Source organism: Hypanus sabinus, chromosome 25, assembly GCF_030144855.1.
Source record: "Hypanus sabinus isolate sHypSab1 chromosome 25, sHypSab1.hap1, whole genome shotgun sequence".
Lineage (NCBI taxonomy): Eukaryota > Metazoa > Chordata > Chondrichthyes > Myliobatiformes > Dasyatidae > Hypanus > Hypanus sabinus.
The window spans coordinates 25,960,101-25,978,503 of NC_082730.1; the positions used below are offsets into that span (position 1 = coordinate 25,960,101).

The 18,403-nt window shown below is 42.1% G+C and overlaps 1 protein-coding gene across 3 annotated transcripts in view; it reads right to left on the reverse strand.

The window, feature by feature from the left end:
- Positions 1-18,403, reverse strand: part of foxp4 (forkhead box P4) — a 403,429-nt gene that overhangs the window by 38,284 nt on the left and 346,742 nt on the right. For all 3 annotated transcript variants that reach the window (XM_059950359.1, XM_059950360.1, XM_059950361.1), the window contains 5 exons: positions 16,473-16,560; positions 15,568-15,651; positions 4,926-5,127; positions 1,464-1,540; positions 510-611 (listed from right to left, as the gene is read on the reverse strand). In XM_059950359.1, the coding sequence (XP_059806342.1) occupies positions 510-611; positions 1,464-1,540; positions 4,926-5,127; positions 15,568-15,651; positions 16,473-16,560 (553 nt within the window). The remainder of the gene's footprint in view (positions 1-509; positions 612-1,463; positions 1,541-4,925; positions 5,128-15,567; positions 15,652-16,472; positions 16,561-18,403) is intronic.

Below are 18,403 nucleotides of genomic sequence, written 5' to 3' on the forward strand. Positions count from 1 at the left end.
AAGATGCCCCTCCCTCAGAGCCAAAATAAACACTGATGAAGTGTCTCGACTCAAAACATCGACAGTTTATTCCCCTCTATAGATGCTGCGGGGTTCAACCCACAGTGGTCCGAGTTCAGTTCTGCTGCTGTCTGTAGAGAGTTTGTGTGACAGTGAGGGTTTCCTCCAGGTGCTCCGGTTTCCACCCACGCTCCGAAGATGTACGGGCGAGCAAGTTAATCGCTCACATAGATGTAACTGGGCAGCGCATGCTCTTTGGTCTGGAAGAGCCTGTTACCAAGTTGTATCTCAAAATAACAAAATAAATACTTTCCAAAATACCACTTACTCTTTAACTTAGATTTGTCCGAATGAACATTAACTGCTTCCACCATCTTCCTCCATAACTGCTTGCTCACCGATTACTTTTGAATCAAACTATTTTATTTCTGACTTCCAAATATTCTTAGCTAACAGAAACTCTGCTTAATTTTGAACATGTAAGGGACTGTGCCTTTTGTAACACTCACCTTCCACGTGGCTGTGTTTCTCCGGAAGTATGCAAACATTCTTGTAAACCAATTATAAATTTCATTGAGTGTCAACTGTCTGTCTGGAGCTTCCAAGATTGCCTACGGGAAATAAAAGCCGGCGTTAACAGAAGGGATTAAAGGGGTAGAATAGGACGGACAGTGGGAATAAGTGGAATGGGATAGGTGGGAGGGAACAGGAGCAATTTGAACTGAACAGCATGGAATGGATAAGATGACCTAGCAGGGAGTGAGATGGCACCTAGCCAGTGAGAACAGATTGGACACACTGGGTCAGAACAGGAAGGTATGTTGCCATGACTAGAAGACCTGGAGTTAAGGGAAAGGTTGAGTAAGTTAGAACTATTCCCTGGAGCACTGGAGAATGAGGGAAGATTTGATAAGAGGTAAGAGGGGTATAGATAGGCATTTTCCACTGAGGTTGGGTGAGACTAGAACTAGAGGGCATAGGTAATGGGTGAAATGTGAAATGTTTAAGGGGAACATGAGGAGAAGCTTCGTCACTCAGACGGTGGAGAGACTGTGGAACGAGCTGTCGGCAGAAGTGGTGGATGTGGGTTCAATCTTACCATTTAAGAAAAAGATGTTTAGGGAATGGATGGGAGCTTTGTGGAGAGCTATAGTCCAGGTGTGGGGGATGATGGGACTCGGCAGAGTAACGGTTTGGCGGGGACTAGTGGGCTGTGCGGCCTGTTTCGGTGTTGTGGTGCTCTATGACTCTATGTCCAGAATGAAGTGGGGGGAGGGCAGGGGGGATAATGAATGACTCACACCAGAATAGGGCAAGGTGAATGGTCAGGATATGATGGCACTGGGCATAGTAGTCCATTAGTAGACAGACTTGAGTTAATCATTCACAATTCCTTCGGGAGCTACAAATCATTCAGACCTGAAGTCAGTGCTCAGCTTCAGGGCAAGGAGGTGCCCACTTACCTGTCTGATGAGGGACGCATATGTAAAGGGTGGCCGAACATCAGCATTCTTGTAAAATTCATGATTCTGGGCAAGCTCTGGAAAACAGCAGAAATTATGCACATGCGTCAATTGTAAATATCTATCTCAGTCTACTCTAGGGCTGCAACATTTGGATTCCCTTGCAAGCTGATCCCCTACTGTCCGTAAAGGTGGAATGAGACAAGATGGTGGAGTGTAGGCTTTATTGAACGGAAGGGAGGAGTTTGCTGTTTCTTTCCGAATTTCTATTCAGCCAGAAAGCAGATAAGACACCCAGGGCAGCTTTAGATGGGAACATCCCACACCTGCACATGATATAGGAGAAGTTTGATTTCAGTCACTGATGGTAAATGTGTAAGTGTGTACTGACTGTATCTTCCACTCATTGCATCTCATGTGGGAGCCATGGGAATTCAAAAATATGACCCAACAACCAATGCAACCAAAGGCCATTACTGACACCGTTATCACTTGGATAAATTTCTCCTGCAAAACCTCCACCTGATAAATAACACAACTGAAAGAAAATTTAGATCCAGTTATGAATAAACTCTTCTCGGGCTTCCAGCCAGGTAAAGATATTGATTATAACCGACATTTTGATGACAAACTCTGCCATCTTCTTCAGGGACGATGCCAGATAATGTTGGGTCCGCTGATATTTATAACTCGTAGTCTGTCCCTCCTGATTGGTTAGTCCTCATCCAATCAGGTTTCTACTGTCCCACTTTGTTGGAAGAGGACTAACCAATCGAAATGTCAATTATAATCAATTCCTGTAGCTGGCTGGAACCCTGAGAAAGGTGTATTCATCATAAACACCGGGAAAGCACATGAGCTTTTTTTTTAGATCCAGTTAGTTTATCAGTCTGACCCACAACTGGGACAACAGCAATTCACACACAAAATACCTTTAACAATTCGGTGCCCCTTTTGTGTTCATCACAAAAGAACCCCTCTTAATCGCCATCATTGGTCCTGTTCAGAACAGTCATGTATTCATAGCCTGCTGCTTCGGCCACTTACAGAGAGATTCAAGTTTTCAATGGTCTTTCCTCTCAACGTATGCTCAATAATTGCACCCTGCACCCCTCATTGAGGTGCCTGTATCTCTTGACTCCAGCCCTGATCTCCACCCAGCTAGTGTGGTGTCTGTGCAAGAACAATGCACTCTCTACACCACTGGTCAGATCTCCTGCAAGGCTCTGCTCTGTGTACCCCACCCAGCCACCACTCTTCGTGCTCCAAATATGAGTTCTACTCTTTGGGTACAGACGTTATTTCTAGGGACTTTTTCAATCCTTGGGTTCTGGTCTTTTTTTTATCATCAGCCTTTTCTGAAAACTCCAAGTGCCAGCTTCCACCTAGCGCCCAAGGCACAGCACAAAACAAACCGTGACGTACTGCACTTCCAGCAGTAGCCAAAGCCATAGGCTCCTGCACATACGGATGAAACCCCTAATGAACTTTTTAATGGCATGAGCAGTCTCTCAGCCACATTGTCTTCCCAACGTGGCCCCTGCTTTTGCGAGAATCAGGTTTGGAGATGGTGAGGAAGTCCGTGTGTCATTTTTATCCTGGAATGTGTGTCAGCTTCAATAACACTTAACAGCAATGAAACATCATCTTTAAAAACTAACAATTAAATGTATACCCATCAATAATTCAGGAACGTTTTGGTCCCAAGTACAGCATGCGGTATTCATCTCAGACTTAGGGGTTTTTATCCTGGAACTAGCCCAGTTCTTCACCCTGCAAACAACTCTTTCATAAGTGAAGAAGAGGGGAGTGAAGGTGCCATCTTGGCATGGTTGAATTTTGCTACTGCTGGGCCCAATGGATAGTATTGAGATTAGGACTGCTGGCTGCTAACTTATTTCCTATATTTGTGAAGTGCTGGACTGAGAACTTCTTCCTCAAATAGTAACTAAACATGGGCCGGTGGTCCAACATCTACATCGAGCATTGTTGCATGAAAGCAGTGTCTATCACCACTGCCCAGTCATATTCTCTTCTTGTTACTGCCATCAGGAAGAAGGGTAAAGAAGTTCAAAGTACATTTATTATCAACGTATGTGTTCTATATACAACCCTGAGATTTGTCTCCTTACAGGCAGCCACAAAGCAAATAAACCCATTTAAAAAGACCATCAGACACCCAATGTGCAGAAACAAAATCATGCAGACAATGAAAGTAATCAAATAACGTTCAGAACTGAAGTTCATGGAAGTGTGCTCACAGCTACAAAGTTGGTCACAGCCAATCCAGGACCCCGTCAGATGCAGGCCACAGACTCAGTTCAGCGCAGAGATGAGTAATTCTCGCCGATCAGTGAGCTGAACGTTAGCTCTTTTTTTGCCTTGGGCCCTGCCATCCTGATCTTTTCAATCTGGCCCAGTGCTCAATTCAGCCAAACAGCGAGTTGTTCCTCACTCTTGGATGCAGGCCTTCTTTCAGCCTGAGCCCAACCATTCCAATCTAGTGCCTGCTCAAATCTGTCAACCATTGGCATGATTTTCATTCCTGGAACTGGGCCCCACCGCCTCGGATCTGCCACTTCGAATCGCCTCCAAGTCGGCTCCAGCAGCCAAATATTGTCTCATTTCCCACCCTCGGGCCTGGGTCCTGGCACCTCAATTCAGCCTGTACATGCATCGCTGCAACCATCCTGCACCAATGAGATTTCAGTTCACACCGCAAAAATGCCAGGTCGTACTGGTGGTTCAAAAGCTGAACTTCGAAAGGGAAAGTTACAGGCTATTGATTGCAGTGATCGTTTACCAGAGGAAGGGTGAGAAATGTGAGGAGTTATTACCCCTCAGCTATCAGGCTTTGAACCAGAGGGGATAACTTCACTTGCCCCGTCACTCAATTATTCCCAAAGCCTGTGGACTTAGTTTCAAAGACTCTTCATCTCTTGTTCCTGATATTGATTGCTTATTTAATTATTATTATTATTTCATTTTTTTTTTAATATTTGCACTGCTTGCTGTCTTTTGCACTCTGGTTGTCTGCCCTGTTGGGTGTGGTCTTTCATTGATTCTATTATGGTTATTGGATTTACTGAGTATGCCCACAAGAAAAAAATCTCAAAGTTGTATATGATAACACACACACACACACATATATGTTTATATATACATTTACTTTTGATGTTTTTTAAGAACCTTATCCTGTACCTTTCAGGCTTGGGACATTCAGTTACATTTGATGTTGAGAAGGAGGTAGATCTGAAGGGTCATGGGAAAGAATAGGATGCTGGCATTACTGATCAGCATGATGTCAATTAGTCTCTTCAATTGCAACAAAAGACCCAGTTCAGGTATCAGACACATTAACTCTGTTTCTTTTTTTTAATATATAAATGCTTCATGACCCGTTGACTATTTCCAGCATTTTCGGTTTTCCTAACACGGAAGTGAAGTATGAAAGCCTCTTACCTGAAGATATCGGCATGCAGTACTTATCAGAATGCCGCCGTCTAATGGCTCCCATATTGTGTAAACTTGGTGAGCTGATTACCGAGGGCCCTTGCCTTATGGGGGTGATTGGCGTGGCAGCTGAGGTTGGCGTGTGAGGTAAACTTTCCGGGAAAATGTCTGACGTACTCTTGGAAAGCGTGACATTTGAGACCAGATTCAGCTAACGGCGAAAGGTGGTTCACAGGACAAGTGTAACATGCGAAGGAGAGAAACAACAGAAAAAAACACGGAAAATAAGTGTATCTGACAATGGTTTTGGATTTTATCTCCTCCTAGAGGCTAGAGACCTACCATCACTAAAAGGTGGGAAAAGTCATTTTCCATGTAGGTCCAAATAACAGATATATCACTTGAGAACATTCTGCTAAGATCCCACATGAGCAGACCGGGTACAAGCACAGAAAGCACAGCATCCTATACAGATTCTGCAAAAGCTGTTACTGGAGAACCAACTTGAATCTGTTGAAGGTAGGTACAGAATGCATATAGAACACAGAACAGTATAGCAATATAACCTATGGTTGTACCAACCCATATAACCCGTATAATCCTTCCTTCCTGCACAGCGTGAACCCTCCATTTCCTTATGTAAGACTCTTTTAAATGTACTTCTATCAGCTCTAGTATCACCCCTGGCAGAGCCACCACTCTCTGTTAAACCCTACCTCTGAAACCTCCACTAAACTTTCCTCCTCTTACCTTAATAGATGTCCTCTGGTATTGGCCATTGACACTCTGGGACAAAGGTGTTGGCTGTCTGCTCTATGTATACCTTTCATAATCTTATACACGTCCATCAAGTTGCTTCTTATCTTCCCTTGCTCCAAAGAACCCTCCCTCACTTAACCTTTCCTCATCAGACATGACTCTAATCTCCTCGGCACCCTCTCTAAAGCTTCTACATCCTTTCTATCATGAGGTGACCAGAACTGAACACAGTACTTTAAGTGTGGCCTAGCTAGAATTTTGTAGAGCTGCAACATTACTTCTCAGCTCCTGAACTACATCCCCCTATCCCTATACTAATGAAAGCCACACACCATCAGCCTTCTTACCTGCCCCTATCCACTTTGGTGGCAACATTGAGTGATGTATGGACCCCAAGCTCCCTCTGTTTCTCGTCGGCATCCTGCCATTCACCTTGCACAACCCCTCAAGTTTGATTTTTCCGAGGAGATTAAAGCTTTTATTACCATAATGATTACTCATCAGGATTCACTTTACCCATTGAAATGAGAGGAAGCCCATTCAATGCTTCTTAAAGATATAATACTTCTTTAATGTCATCTTTGTGAATCTTCCAGGTCTATTTAATACGTATTACACTAAGAAGCATTTGTGTTACTGTCCAGCTGTTACATAAATTTATTATAACAGGTTATATCGGAATAGAGCTTGTCATATAAGAAAAACTGGGGGAAGTGGGGAGAGTGGGGGTGAAAATGAATATTATAGGCATAGCTAAAGGTAAAAGGCTGTATGAAATTTTAGGTACTACATTTAATTTGGAGGAAGGTCTAGAAAAGGAAAAACAAGAAAGACAGGATAGAAGGAAGAGAGGGAGAGAGAAAGCATATGTTCTTCCAAAGAAACCATCCCAAAACACAAGGCTCTGCATATCAGCAGTGAGCTGGCAATGTAATATGTCATTAGGCGTGTTGTTTGTTGAGTTATTTCCTTTTTTATTTCATGATGAAGTACTCCTTCTCTTACAAGAATATACGAGATGATACTTTCTTGTTTGCTAGCTTTCTCGATCCGTATATTGATCACCTGTTGCTGCTATTCTTCATCATAAATATTCTATATGGCATCTTATTGAATGCCTTCTGAAAACACAAATATAGAACATTGACTGGTTCCCCTTTATCCAGCCTGCTTGTTGCATCCTGAAATAATAGGTCGCCCAATAGCCCCCTGATCATCTATTGCCATTGGGGTGTTTCAGTGTCCTCTACAATGAAGACCAAACAAAATAATGTAAGGGCCTCTGCCCTTTGTCAATCCTTTGTCAATTCTCCAGTTTCATCCTTCATAGTACCAATGCTTACTTCACCTGCTCTTTTCATTTTGAAGCTCCCTTCAAAATGGCGGCCCACTCAGTCGCAGCAGCCTCTCTGGGTCCAAACAAAGGTGTAATTCTTCATCCTTTATGTCTTTCTTATGATTACAGGACACTGCTGGATATTAAGAACATCAAGTATTGCAGTTCTCACTGCATCAGAGGCTGTGCGCGGTCAGCAAACCAGTCAAATAGTCACCTTGGATGCTCTTCTTGTGGATCGCAAGGCACTGCTGGACACTGTGATGTGGAATACAGTCGGCCCTCCTTATCTGCAGGGGATTGGTTCCGAGACCCCCCCACGGATACCAAAAAATGTGAATGCTCAAGTCCCTTATTTAACCTGTCTCAGTGCGGTGGTCTTTAGGACCCAGTGGAACTCTGGACTTTATTTAACATGTCAGTGCAGTGGACATTAGAACCCGGAGGTCTAGCTCTGAATCTGCAGTGCTTCTGTTCACGAAAATAATCATAATCACGATTGAAAATAAGGTGGAAGTAATAAAGTGATCGGAAAGAGGTGAAACACTCTTGGTCATTGGAAAAGCATTAGGCTACAGTCCGTCAACGATCGGAACAATTTTAATGGAGCATGTGAAAGGCCCTGTCCCGATGAAAGCTCCAATTATTACTAACCAACACAGTGGTTTAATTATTGAAATATGTATGTTTCTTAAGTGTTTCATATGCATAGAAAGGTAAAATATATACTATATACTAAGAAAAATGTTTGACTAATTGACATTAAATAATATCAGATGCACCTGTTCTGACTTCAAATCTGACTTAAGACAGACTCAGGAATCGAACTCGTTCATAACCCGGGGACTGCCTGTACTTTTAAGTCATTTCTAGATTACTTATAATACCTAATACAATGTAAATGTTATGTAAATAGTTGTTACACAGTATTGTTTAGGGAATAATGACAAGAAAAAATAGTCTGTACATGCGCAAACAATGAGTGCCGGAGAGAGAACTTGCGGGTTTTCCCGATCCACGGTTGGTTGAATCCACGCATGTGGAATCCGCGGATAAGGAGGGCCAACTGTACTGCAAGTCTGGTTCGTTGATGACAGGGAAGCTGCCGGGCCTTGGCTGTTGCGCTGACCAGGCACTCCTGCAGTGGGGTCACATGTTGCAGCCGCCCGGGGCGGAGATGCCAGAGGTGGTATGGAAGAGCGCAAGGGCATTACTGGAATCCATGCCGGGTTGGGGGCTCGCGGCTCCTGTTTGTGCTGCCCTCTAGAGTTCGCTCACCGCAAGGACAAGCTGGATTGCATTTGTCTGCGGTTGCACTAGTGTGTGATGAGGACTGCTGCATGCTAGTTGTTGCACAAGCATGCCTCCTTGACAACATCACATGCTCTATCAACCTTGGGCTATCTAATTTTTTTGTGATTGCATGCTTTTCTGCTATCATAATGACATTGTATATGACCCTTGTGCTGCATGTGACTGTTGGTACTGTGGTTTGTTTTTTGTTCCCAGAGGAATGCTGTTTTGTTTGGCCATATTCTTGTTGAGTGACAATTAAACTTGAACTTAATATACCAGCAGACGCTCTTCTAATCTATTTTTATGAGCTTTCCTCTCACCTCAACTTGTATGCTTAGAATAATGATGCTTATGGATTGCAGCTAATACGAACACTTGTTAGATGCAACATTGATGACAGGAGTCACCTGATTAGCTTACAGCATCACGCCTTCAGTGAGATAGATCGGTGAATTTAGGATAGCTATGTTGGTACTCTACGCAGAGGAGGACTGAAAAGCAATGACTTTTTCTTCAGTGATGTTTGGTCTCACCACCCCATTGGGAAATTAGGATATTGAGAATAAAGTATTCAGGGATCCAAAGTGAAGATTTTATGAGATTTTATGAAAAGGAACATGGCAAGGTTTTCCCAATATTGCCACTCAAACCCATAAAGTCTACCACTTTGAAAGGCAGTGGGTGCATGGTAATACAAAACGATTCTCTCCAAACCGAATAGTACTCTGTCTTGCAAATGCGTGGCCAATCCTTTTCCTCAGAATCTTGAAAATTGCTACTCGACAACGTTGAGATGATGTTTTAGGCACAGAGACTGTCACCGTTCAAGAAGAGCCAATATGTTATCAAGGGCAACTACCCCGCTCACATCAACATGAACAAAGGGTTGGGATATAAATGGCACTGCAGTCCCACCATTTTACCACTAGGTGTCAGCCAGAGTTCAGGAAGTGCTTCCTATGACCAGGTCTGAGAGCTGGAGACATCTATGGCAGTGAGTCACCCTGGGTTAGAAGCATCAAACATGCACTCAATCACCTGAGCACCTTTGCAGTGATTGTTATCAAGTTATGCTATTTCAGATTCCTCTTTCTCAATATGCTGGTAAGTATCCATATATTGACAACATAATTAAGTCTTAATAACCTAACTACCCTTAATAACCTAAAATTAATGGGGGAAAAAATAAGTATAAGAAGTGATGGAGTGCACAAAATTGTTAAATTGCATTCAGGAAAATATTGCTGGCAAACAGGATCCGTATAGATAAGTACTTAGAAGACAGTGAGAATACAGTGGATCAAACAGGCTATTCTGCACTGTGGGAATCCATGATTCTTACAATTTGGATACAGCTGGCCCAAAAAAAAGGAATGCCATTCTGGATTTAGTTCAAAGGAAGGAAGCTGGCTGGGGGAAAGGGTTGCAACACACTCGAAATGCTGGAGGAACTCAGCAGGCCAGGTAGCATCTATGGAAAAGAGTAAACAGTCAGCATTTTGGGCAGAGACCCTTTATCAGGCTTGGATTTCCAGCATCAGCAGATTTTCTCGGTTGGGTGAAAGGATTATTTATTAAAGAGCTAAAGAGTAAATTAATACTTGTGGTGAAAATTCTGACAGATTTCGTATTGTTGAAAGGCATGAAAGATTGAAATACAAGAAAGACTCTAATTTGTGGAGAGCAGAGCATTTCAAACTTAAGAACAAATTTGCATGTGTGCATTGGATCCATCTACTGGAAGATCTAGGAGCAATATAAGTGATTAAGAAGAAGAGACAAAGAGTTCAGGGTAAAAAACACGTTCCTATAAACAAAGATGGCAGGGCTGCCAAATCTAGAACACCTGGATGTCAGGGTGTACAGACGGAAAGGGAAAGCAAAAAGAAGGAAGCAGCTTTCAGATACAGGGAGTTTAATACAGATGGATTAATTAAGAGCAGAATGTCTGGAAGAGGACAGAAAGTGCTGGAGAGAATTTTAAGAAAGCACTGAATTGGCGTGCAAAAAAATGTGTCAAGTCAGGTCAGAGAAAATCCAAAGATGTTTCATAAGAATATAAGGAAAATAATGATTGCTGAGGACAAGCTTCTTTATCATGCTAAATATCTTAAATTATTAACATATAATAAAAAACAGTCATTATGAGCATTTTGGATGTTCATTTTGGATGCAAAAAGGGACTAAAAATGTTACCTGCGTGAAAAGACTCGATATGGGTAAAATAAGGAAGGAATGTTTAATGATTATCTTCACAAAATAGGGAAATCATGTTAATGTCATAGTGAAGGCAAGCAAGTTTGAAATATTGGTTGGGATTAGCAGTGCAAAAGAGAGCTAGGGAGAGAAAACAGATAGGTTTGCTGGGATCAGATGAAATATATCCCAGGCTGTTCAAAGAAGCAAAAGAGACTGACTACAATGCTTCAATTCTTCGCTTCGAAAGGCAGAGATTAATCAAGGACAGTCTGAATGGGTTTGTTTTGGAAGGTCAAATCTGAGTGACATGTTTGCTTCTTTGAAGAAGAACTTATGAGTGTCAAACGGGAGCAATGTATTTGATGGAGTTTACATATATTTTAGCAAGGCTATTGACAAGGTCCCACATGGCAGGCCACAGATGAGTACTGCATACAGCTCTCAGTTACAATAAGGATGTGTTTGCAATTGTCAAGGTGCAGAGAAGGCTTAAAAGGATGCTTCCTGAAAAGGAAAACTGTAGCTAAGAGGAAAGACTGCTCTGTTAGATTGTTTTCTTTGCAATACTGATGGCTGATGGGAGAATTTATTGAGATGTATGAAACTGCAGAAGACCGAGTTAAATGGGAAGAACAGGTTTTCCTTAATGGAGGTGTATAAGCCAGGGGACATTGATTTAAAGTTGTCACCAAAGGACAAAAGGGGAACTGAGACAAATCTCTTGCACCCCTGGGTTTTGACACTTATTACATAACAGGTATTAGAAGCAAAGACCTTTATAATAGCCAAAAGCTACTTGGATAAGTAGTTGAAGAACAGTGATCTGCAGGACCTTAGACCTGATGCTGCAAGGTAGGATTTGTTTGGGTAAACCTTCTTTGACCAGTATAGTTCATTCATAGCTTGTCACACCAGGCAGTCAGCCATTCTTGTCTCGTGCGTGGTGTCAGGATTGGTGTCCTTTCGGATTAACCGGGTCACGGTATGAACATTCCTGACTCAACCCTTGTTTTTTTACGAGTCCGAGTGGCTAGCTCGACGCTCAACCCGGCATGGATGGAAAGCATACCTGGGGGGGGGGGGGGGGGGGAGAGTGCAGACTGGGTTCGAACTTGGGAGCCTTCGCTTCCGAAGTCCGGCGCTGACGCCCTGTGCCACCAGCCGGCTATTTAAAATGAACTGACTTTCCATCTCCATGAGGTCCATTTTCTACAATGTCAATATCATGGTCCAAATCTAACCCCCATACCCCCAGTACCCTAGAATGAGCTGACTTGCTGGATAATTTCAATTAGGCAACTGAAAGTCAACTGCTCTGCCTACCTAGGTCTGACAACTCACGTAGGCTAGGTAATTACAGAAGATTTCCTTCCCTAAAGGATATGAATGAATTAAATCAAATTCTAACAAAAATCAAAAACTGTAATTTTTTATTTTAACCCCTGAACTTAGTTAATTAGCAATTTAATTGCCTCACTGCAAATGCAAGATGTGGAACATCTTTGTTAAACTGAGCCAGCTGCATCACAGGCACTCTCCTCCCCACCATCAAAGGCATTTTCAAAAGGCAATGCCTCAAGAAGTTGGCATCCTTCGTGAAGGACCCACAGCATCCAGGATGTTCCCTCTTCTCGGTACCACCATCAATGGCCAAGTACAAAAGCCAGAAGATGCACACTCAACACTTTATGAGCAGCTTCTCCCCCTCCAGCATCAGAATTCTGAACAGTCTATGAACTTAAGAGCACTCCCTCCCTATCTTGCTCCTTTTTGCACTATTTTTAAATACATTCTCAGTGTAATTTATATTAATTTTTATGTACTGCTGCTGCGAAACAATAAACTTCATGACATATGCCAACGCTAATAAACTTGATTCTGGTTCTGACTGATACTTTTGTAACACAGTATTGGTGCTGCTCAGCCACAAACCTATTGCAAAGTTGACCCTTTTCCCAACCAACGTCTGTTTCAGTAAACTCCTAACAGGGGTCACTAAGTAACATACAGGCTTCCACTGAAAAGCTTAAAAGAACTTTTGACCATAAATTAGTGAAGGGAGGATATGAATATCAGAGGGTGAAATCATTACTGTGTCATAATCTGAATAACTTCAAAATAAAAGTTCAAACAATTCAAGTGATTCACAATATCTACCTAAGGGGTTCATTCCTTAGCATTACTGGAGAAATGGCACACTTGGTCTTGGGCCAAAACTTATCCGTTAATCATCACGTGAACAGGCATCTCATCATACCCACCCTTGCAAACTGCCTTTTCAAAAGCTCTCTTCTGGAAAGTGCTATGAGACGATTAACACATAATCTTCATGTCACTTTTATAGTTTCTTCCCCCACCAGTTAATTAGATTGATCATTCTAATTAGCCCCCCAACCCTTTTTATCTATTACCCCCACCCGCCCCTTACAATGCACTGCATTGTAAACACTTCAAACCACTTTGCATAATGCAGCTTACTTTGGAATAACATGCTGGTATTTATCTATTTATGCACATTTTCTTCTATATCCATATTTTAACTTCTAACTTCATTTTTATATGTAATTATTCTTCATAATTTTAAATGTTGTGTTTTTTTGTCACATGCTGTGCCTTGACCAACACACCACAAATTCCTAATTCATGCAAATGCACATGGTGAATAAAGTTGAGCTTCGATTATTACAGCATGGGGAACATACCGTGTAATGTTAGTCTCCGTTAACAATAGTGGCAATGCCACAAAGTGTTTTGGGACATTGTGTGGTTTTGAAAAGTGCTCTATGAATTGTATTCTATACTTTGATTTCCCTTAACTTACCGGGAGGGGGGGAGCCAATGTAGCATCGGTCTACACTTCATTGTTCAGCGAAAGAGGGAAGTTTCTGAAGTCAGCAAGCAAGGTAATGAAACAGAGAGAAGGAGATAAAAGAATGGAATGTGGAAATGGGGGAAGGTAGAGAGAAAGCAAATGACAGATGTAATTTGAAGAGAGAAATGAGGGAGGAAACAGAAAGGTGGGTGGTCAGAAAAAGAATGTGGAGTTACTGGATGGACTGACAGAGAGGAGAGTGGGTGGAAAACACGAGCTCGAGTAGGCTTTTGATGCTTCAAGTCTTACGGCTAATCTTTAAGCGTGGATATGTACTTCGTGGTAGGTGTGGACATCGTGTGACATGGCTGAATCTTCAGCGTCACTTTCACATCCAAAAATCACCCTCTATCCCAAACATCCTCAGTGACTGGCCCACTTCAGTGGAAGATTACCATGGGTTCACTACTCTCTGGATGAAGACCTTCCCTGTCAATTCAGCCCTGAATTGTTGACCTCTTATTCTGAGATTCCGACCCCTGGTTATGGACACCCAGATTCTTCCTGGGCCCACCACATAAAGCACTGCAAGTTCTACGTTTCAATGAGATCTTCTCTCGCACTTCTAAACTCCAGGAGGAACAGAGAGAATAGGCAGGCAGGAAGGGGAAGAGTAAATGGGAATAGAAGGAGGGAGAATGAGTGGAAAAAAGAGAGATTAAAATTCAAATAGAATGACTGAGGACAGATTGGAGGGAGGCATTTCAAGGCTGAGGGAGCAGTCTAGACAAACAGTCATTAGACAGCAGATTTGAGGAAGGGTCACAATGGAAATTTCATCTGGTTCCTCTTTCACAGAAGCTGCTTAACTAGCTAGTTCTTCCAGCATTTTTGCATCTATAATTTCATTTGTTATTTTGGTTCAACATGCATGGATGCTATAATTATAGAGGGCGGTTTTAAGGGAATAGTACAGATAGAAAGTACCAATTGGTTTATCAATCATTTATTGATTTGGTAATGAAAACCATTTTTCTCATTGTTCACTGAAAGCTGATGGGTAAGAGTTGCTTGCTTTATCAGCAATTTGCATCCAAAATGACCAATTCCTATAAAAAGCATTAGACTGCTCATTAAGGATAGCACCAAGTTTCAGCTTGTAGTGTATCGATTACTGGAACATTTACTTTGGACAAAAGATAGATGTGTGTTGCAAATAAACCAACAATGATTCATTTTTGATTGTTCATTCTGTTGTTGCTGAATCAAAGATTAATGACTTGGACATACCACGTATCGTAAAGCAGACTAAAGGAACAATGAGTCAGCAAAAATCAGTCACACAGATCTCATGCACATTGCACAATTCCAATGAGCCCCGTCTCCGTAAGCTGTAAGGTTAACTCTGAGTCAGATTGTGATTTTAAACCACACTCTGGCAATCAGAACACTAGGCTAATCCTACACTGCCAGAGGTGCTGCTTTACAGATAAGATGTTGAACAAAGGCCCCATTAATTCTCCGAGATGGACAAGAAAAAGTCCCGGGGTCCTATTTCAGAGAAGGGCTGCGGCATTCTTCCTAAACTACGCAGGAGATTATCTCATCACTGTCTCATTTCTCTTCATGAACTCTGCAGACTGTTTCCCACATTTTAAAAAAGAGCTCATCAAGCTGGAAGAGATTTACAAAGATGCTACCTGCACTAGATGGCCTACGTTATAAGAAGTTGCCCTCACTAGATCTTTATTCCTTGGAACATAGGAGAATGAGCGTTGATCAGATAGAAATTTATAAAATCGCCAGAGGGTGTGAATAAGATGGATGGACATAACTTTGGATTAGGGATTCCAAAACTAGAGAGCACAGCTACAATATAAGAGGGAGAGACATAAAGGAGACTCGAGAGGTAACTTCTTTACACAGAGGGTAGTGAGTAACTGCCAGAGGGGAGGACAGTAGCAACATTCAAGAGGGATTTGAACAGATAAGTAAAGGGGAAGAGGTTGAAGGGTTACATTTCAAATGCAGGCAACTGGGACTACCAGGAAGGATGCTGTGGTTGGCATAGACTGTTGGGCCAAAGGGCCTGTTTCTGGGCTGTATGACTCTCTGACTGCAGATCAGAAGTACCTTTCTGACTGGAAAACATGTCTCTATGTTTCCACTTTATGACATGTACGCCACAGAAACGTAATTCTTTCTTTATGTAAAAGTTATCTCAATGTGGTTCAAGTTGAAATACTTACAGGCTGGGCAAAAGGCTTTGGGTCAGATGGCCTCATGTGCAGGTGAGCCATCATGGCTTGAAGACGTTCCGTCTCCTTAGACAGCTGTGGGAAACAGGAAATTTGACTCATGTGAAGAAAAGAAGATTGTTATGTCATAGCAACATTCCAGTAATCCGCAAGATGTCTTGAAACAAAAGTTAGTTCACGGTTGGACACATGGATAAGCATTATGTTGAGGGATACCTGCCACTGCATTATCTTCACATTTTGATTTAGCAGGCTCTCTCCAAGATTGTTTAAAAACCCAAGGCAAAAAAGACTGCAGATGCTGCAATCTGGAGCAACACACAAAACTCAGAATTCCGAAGATCAGGCAGCCTCCAGTCCAGATCCTAAATATCAACTGTCCATTTCTCACCACGGATGCTGCCTGACCTGCTGAGTTCCTGCAGCATTTTTTGTATTGTTCATTTTAAATCCCCTACATTTCAAATCTTCCCTCAGCTTACTCTTGTCAAGTGAATTTCGGCCTACCTAGCGTTTTCTGAAGAGTTTAAGCTCTCAGTTCCCTGAGCATTCCACTTTGTTCCCTCCAGTCCACTTAACAGAAAGCTATTTGCTTTTATTACCATGTCCCTCACACTTCCTACTAAATTTGCTCCCTTTCTGAGCAGGAAGAGGTCAATTGCAGGATTCGAAAATCTAAGGTCTTGGCAGAGGAAGATGTATTAAAGAAATGATGTGGTTTGATGAACACAGAATATCAGAACAATAGGAAAGCTATTGTGATGATTCAATAAGTTTGTACAATCATTGTGATAGCAATTTCAAAGACAGGTTTGCAACCCTGGGACTATTTGACACCCTGCAAGATAGGAAAGAAAGGTATAAACCTTCCAACATGGTGGCAAAAGGATACCAACCTGAATTTCAAGTTGCTGGACAACCTGCATCTGAACTCGACACTGGGCTGTACTGCGATCATCAAGAGCATGTTCATTGTTGAGGTGCCTAAGGCAGAAAAGAATTCACAGCTTGAGATAGCAAGTACTGAAGTATCACTCTGGTGGCACCAGCAGTTAACTCAAGAACAAAGACAAAAATCATCCTGCACTAACTACTGCATCATCTGTTTAAGGTTTCAACCACCAACTTACTGACCGTGCTTTCTACATTCACACCCAAATCATTTATATAAACCTGTGTCCCAACACTGACACCACGTGGTATGCAGCTAATCCAAGAAATATCACCCTCTGAGTCCTACCCGTGGCAAATTATGAATCCACTCTGTGATTTCCCCTTGGATCCCATGTGGTCTGAACTATCACATTAGCCTGTCGTGAGGGACTTTCTCAATGGCCTTACTAAAATCCATCTACTCCACATCTACTGCTCTACCCTTATCAAACCTCTTGGGTACTTCCTCAAAGAACTCCAGGAGATTTATCAGCTATGACTTCCCACACACAAAGTCATGCTAACTACTTTAAATGAGACTGTCTCTCCAAATTTTTGTGGAACCTGTCCCTCAGAATCCCCTCCAGCAATTTACTCACCACTGATGTCAGACTCACTGGCCTGTAGTTTCCTGGCTTATTTTTGTTAACCTTTTAAAACAGTTATACACCAGTCACTCTCCAGTCCTCCAAAACCTTATCTGTGGCTAGAGATGAAGCAAATATCTCTGTAAGTGCCTCCACACTTTCTTCTCTAATTTCCCACGAGATCCGAGAATGTACTAAGTCAGGCCTTGGGAGTTTAGTTACCTTAATGTACTTTAATGCTACCAATACCTCATCCCTGCTAATTTACACATGTTCTAGGAGAACATGTCACTTCCTTAGTTCCCATAATATTTTCTACAGTAAAAACTGAAGGGAGTAATCTCCATTAAAAATATCATCCATTTCCTTTGGTTCTACACATAGATGCCCATACTGATCTTTAAAAGGACCTATTCTTTTACTTTTAATCTATCAATGGAACCTATTGAGATTTTGCCACTCCTTGCCCACCAGGTCTTTCTCATGCCTTTCATTTCTCTCTGTCAGTGCACTCCTATGGATCTTATGGTCATCAAGAGATTCACTAGTTCCAAATTGCTTAGGTGCAGTAGTTATTTTGTTGTTCTTCTTAACCAGAGCCTCAACATCTCTTGTCAGCAAGGGTTCCCAAAGCCAGCCAACCTTCCCCTTCACACTAACAGGAACATGTAGGCACTGAACTCTTGACATCCCACTTGGTAGGTGCTCCATTTCCTGGAACCTCACCCAATCAACCACTGCAAACTCACACCTAATGTCTCCCAGATTTGCTCTGCCCCAGTTTAGGACCTTAATCTGTGAACTAGTCATATCCTTCTCCATTACTATTTAAAAACTAACAGAATTATGATCACTGGACCCAAAGTGCTCGCCAACAGACATTTCCTTGAAGGAAGTCCAGTCTTGTGCCCATTCTAGTAGTTCCCTCTATATATTGATAAAAGAAGCTTTCCTAGAACAATTCACAAATAATACTCTATCCAAGCTTTTTACACAATGGCTGGCCTACTCAATATTAGGGAAGTTAAATTCTCCCACTAACGCTACCTTATTATGTTTACCAAATGACTGCAACCTCTCTACATTACCTGCTCCTCGTTACAGCTGATTATTGGGGGCCTATTATACAATCCTGTCAGAGTGACCATATGGTTTCATTGGATGATTCCCCCAAGAATCTCCTCTCCAATGGCCATTGTTATGTACTTTTTCATCAAGAAGGCAACTCCCCCTCATCTCTTACCTACATCTCTGTCCTGTCTGTAGCATCTATATTCTGGAACGTTGAGCTCCCAGTCCTTCCCTTC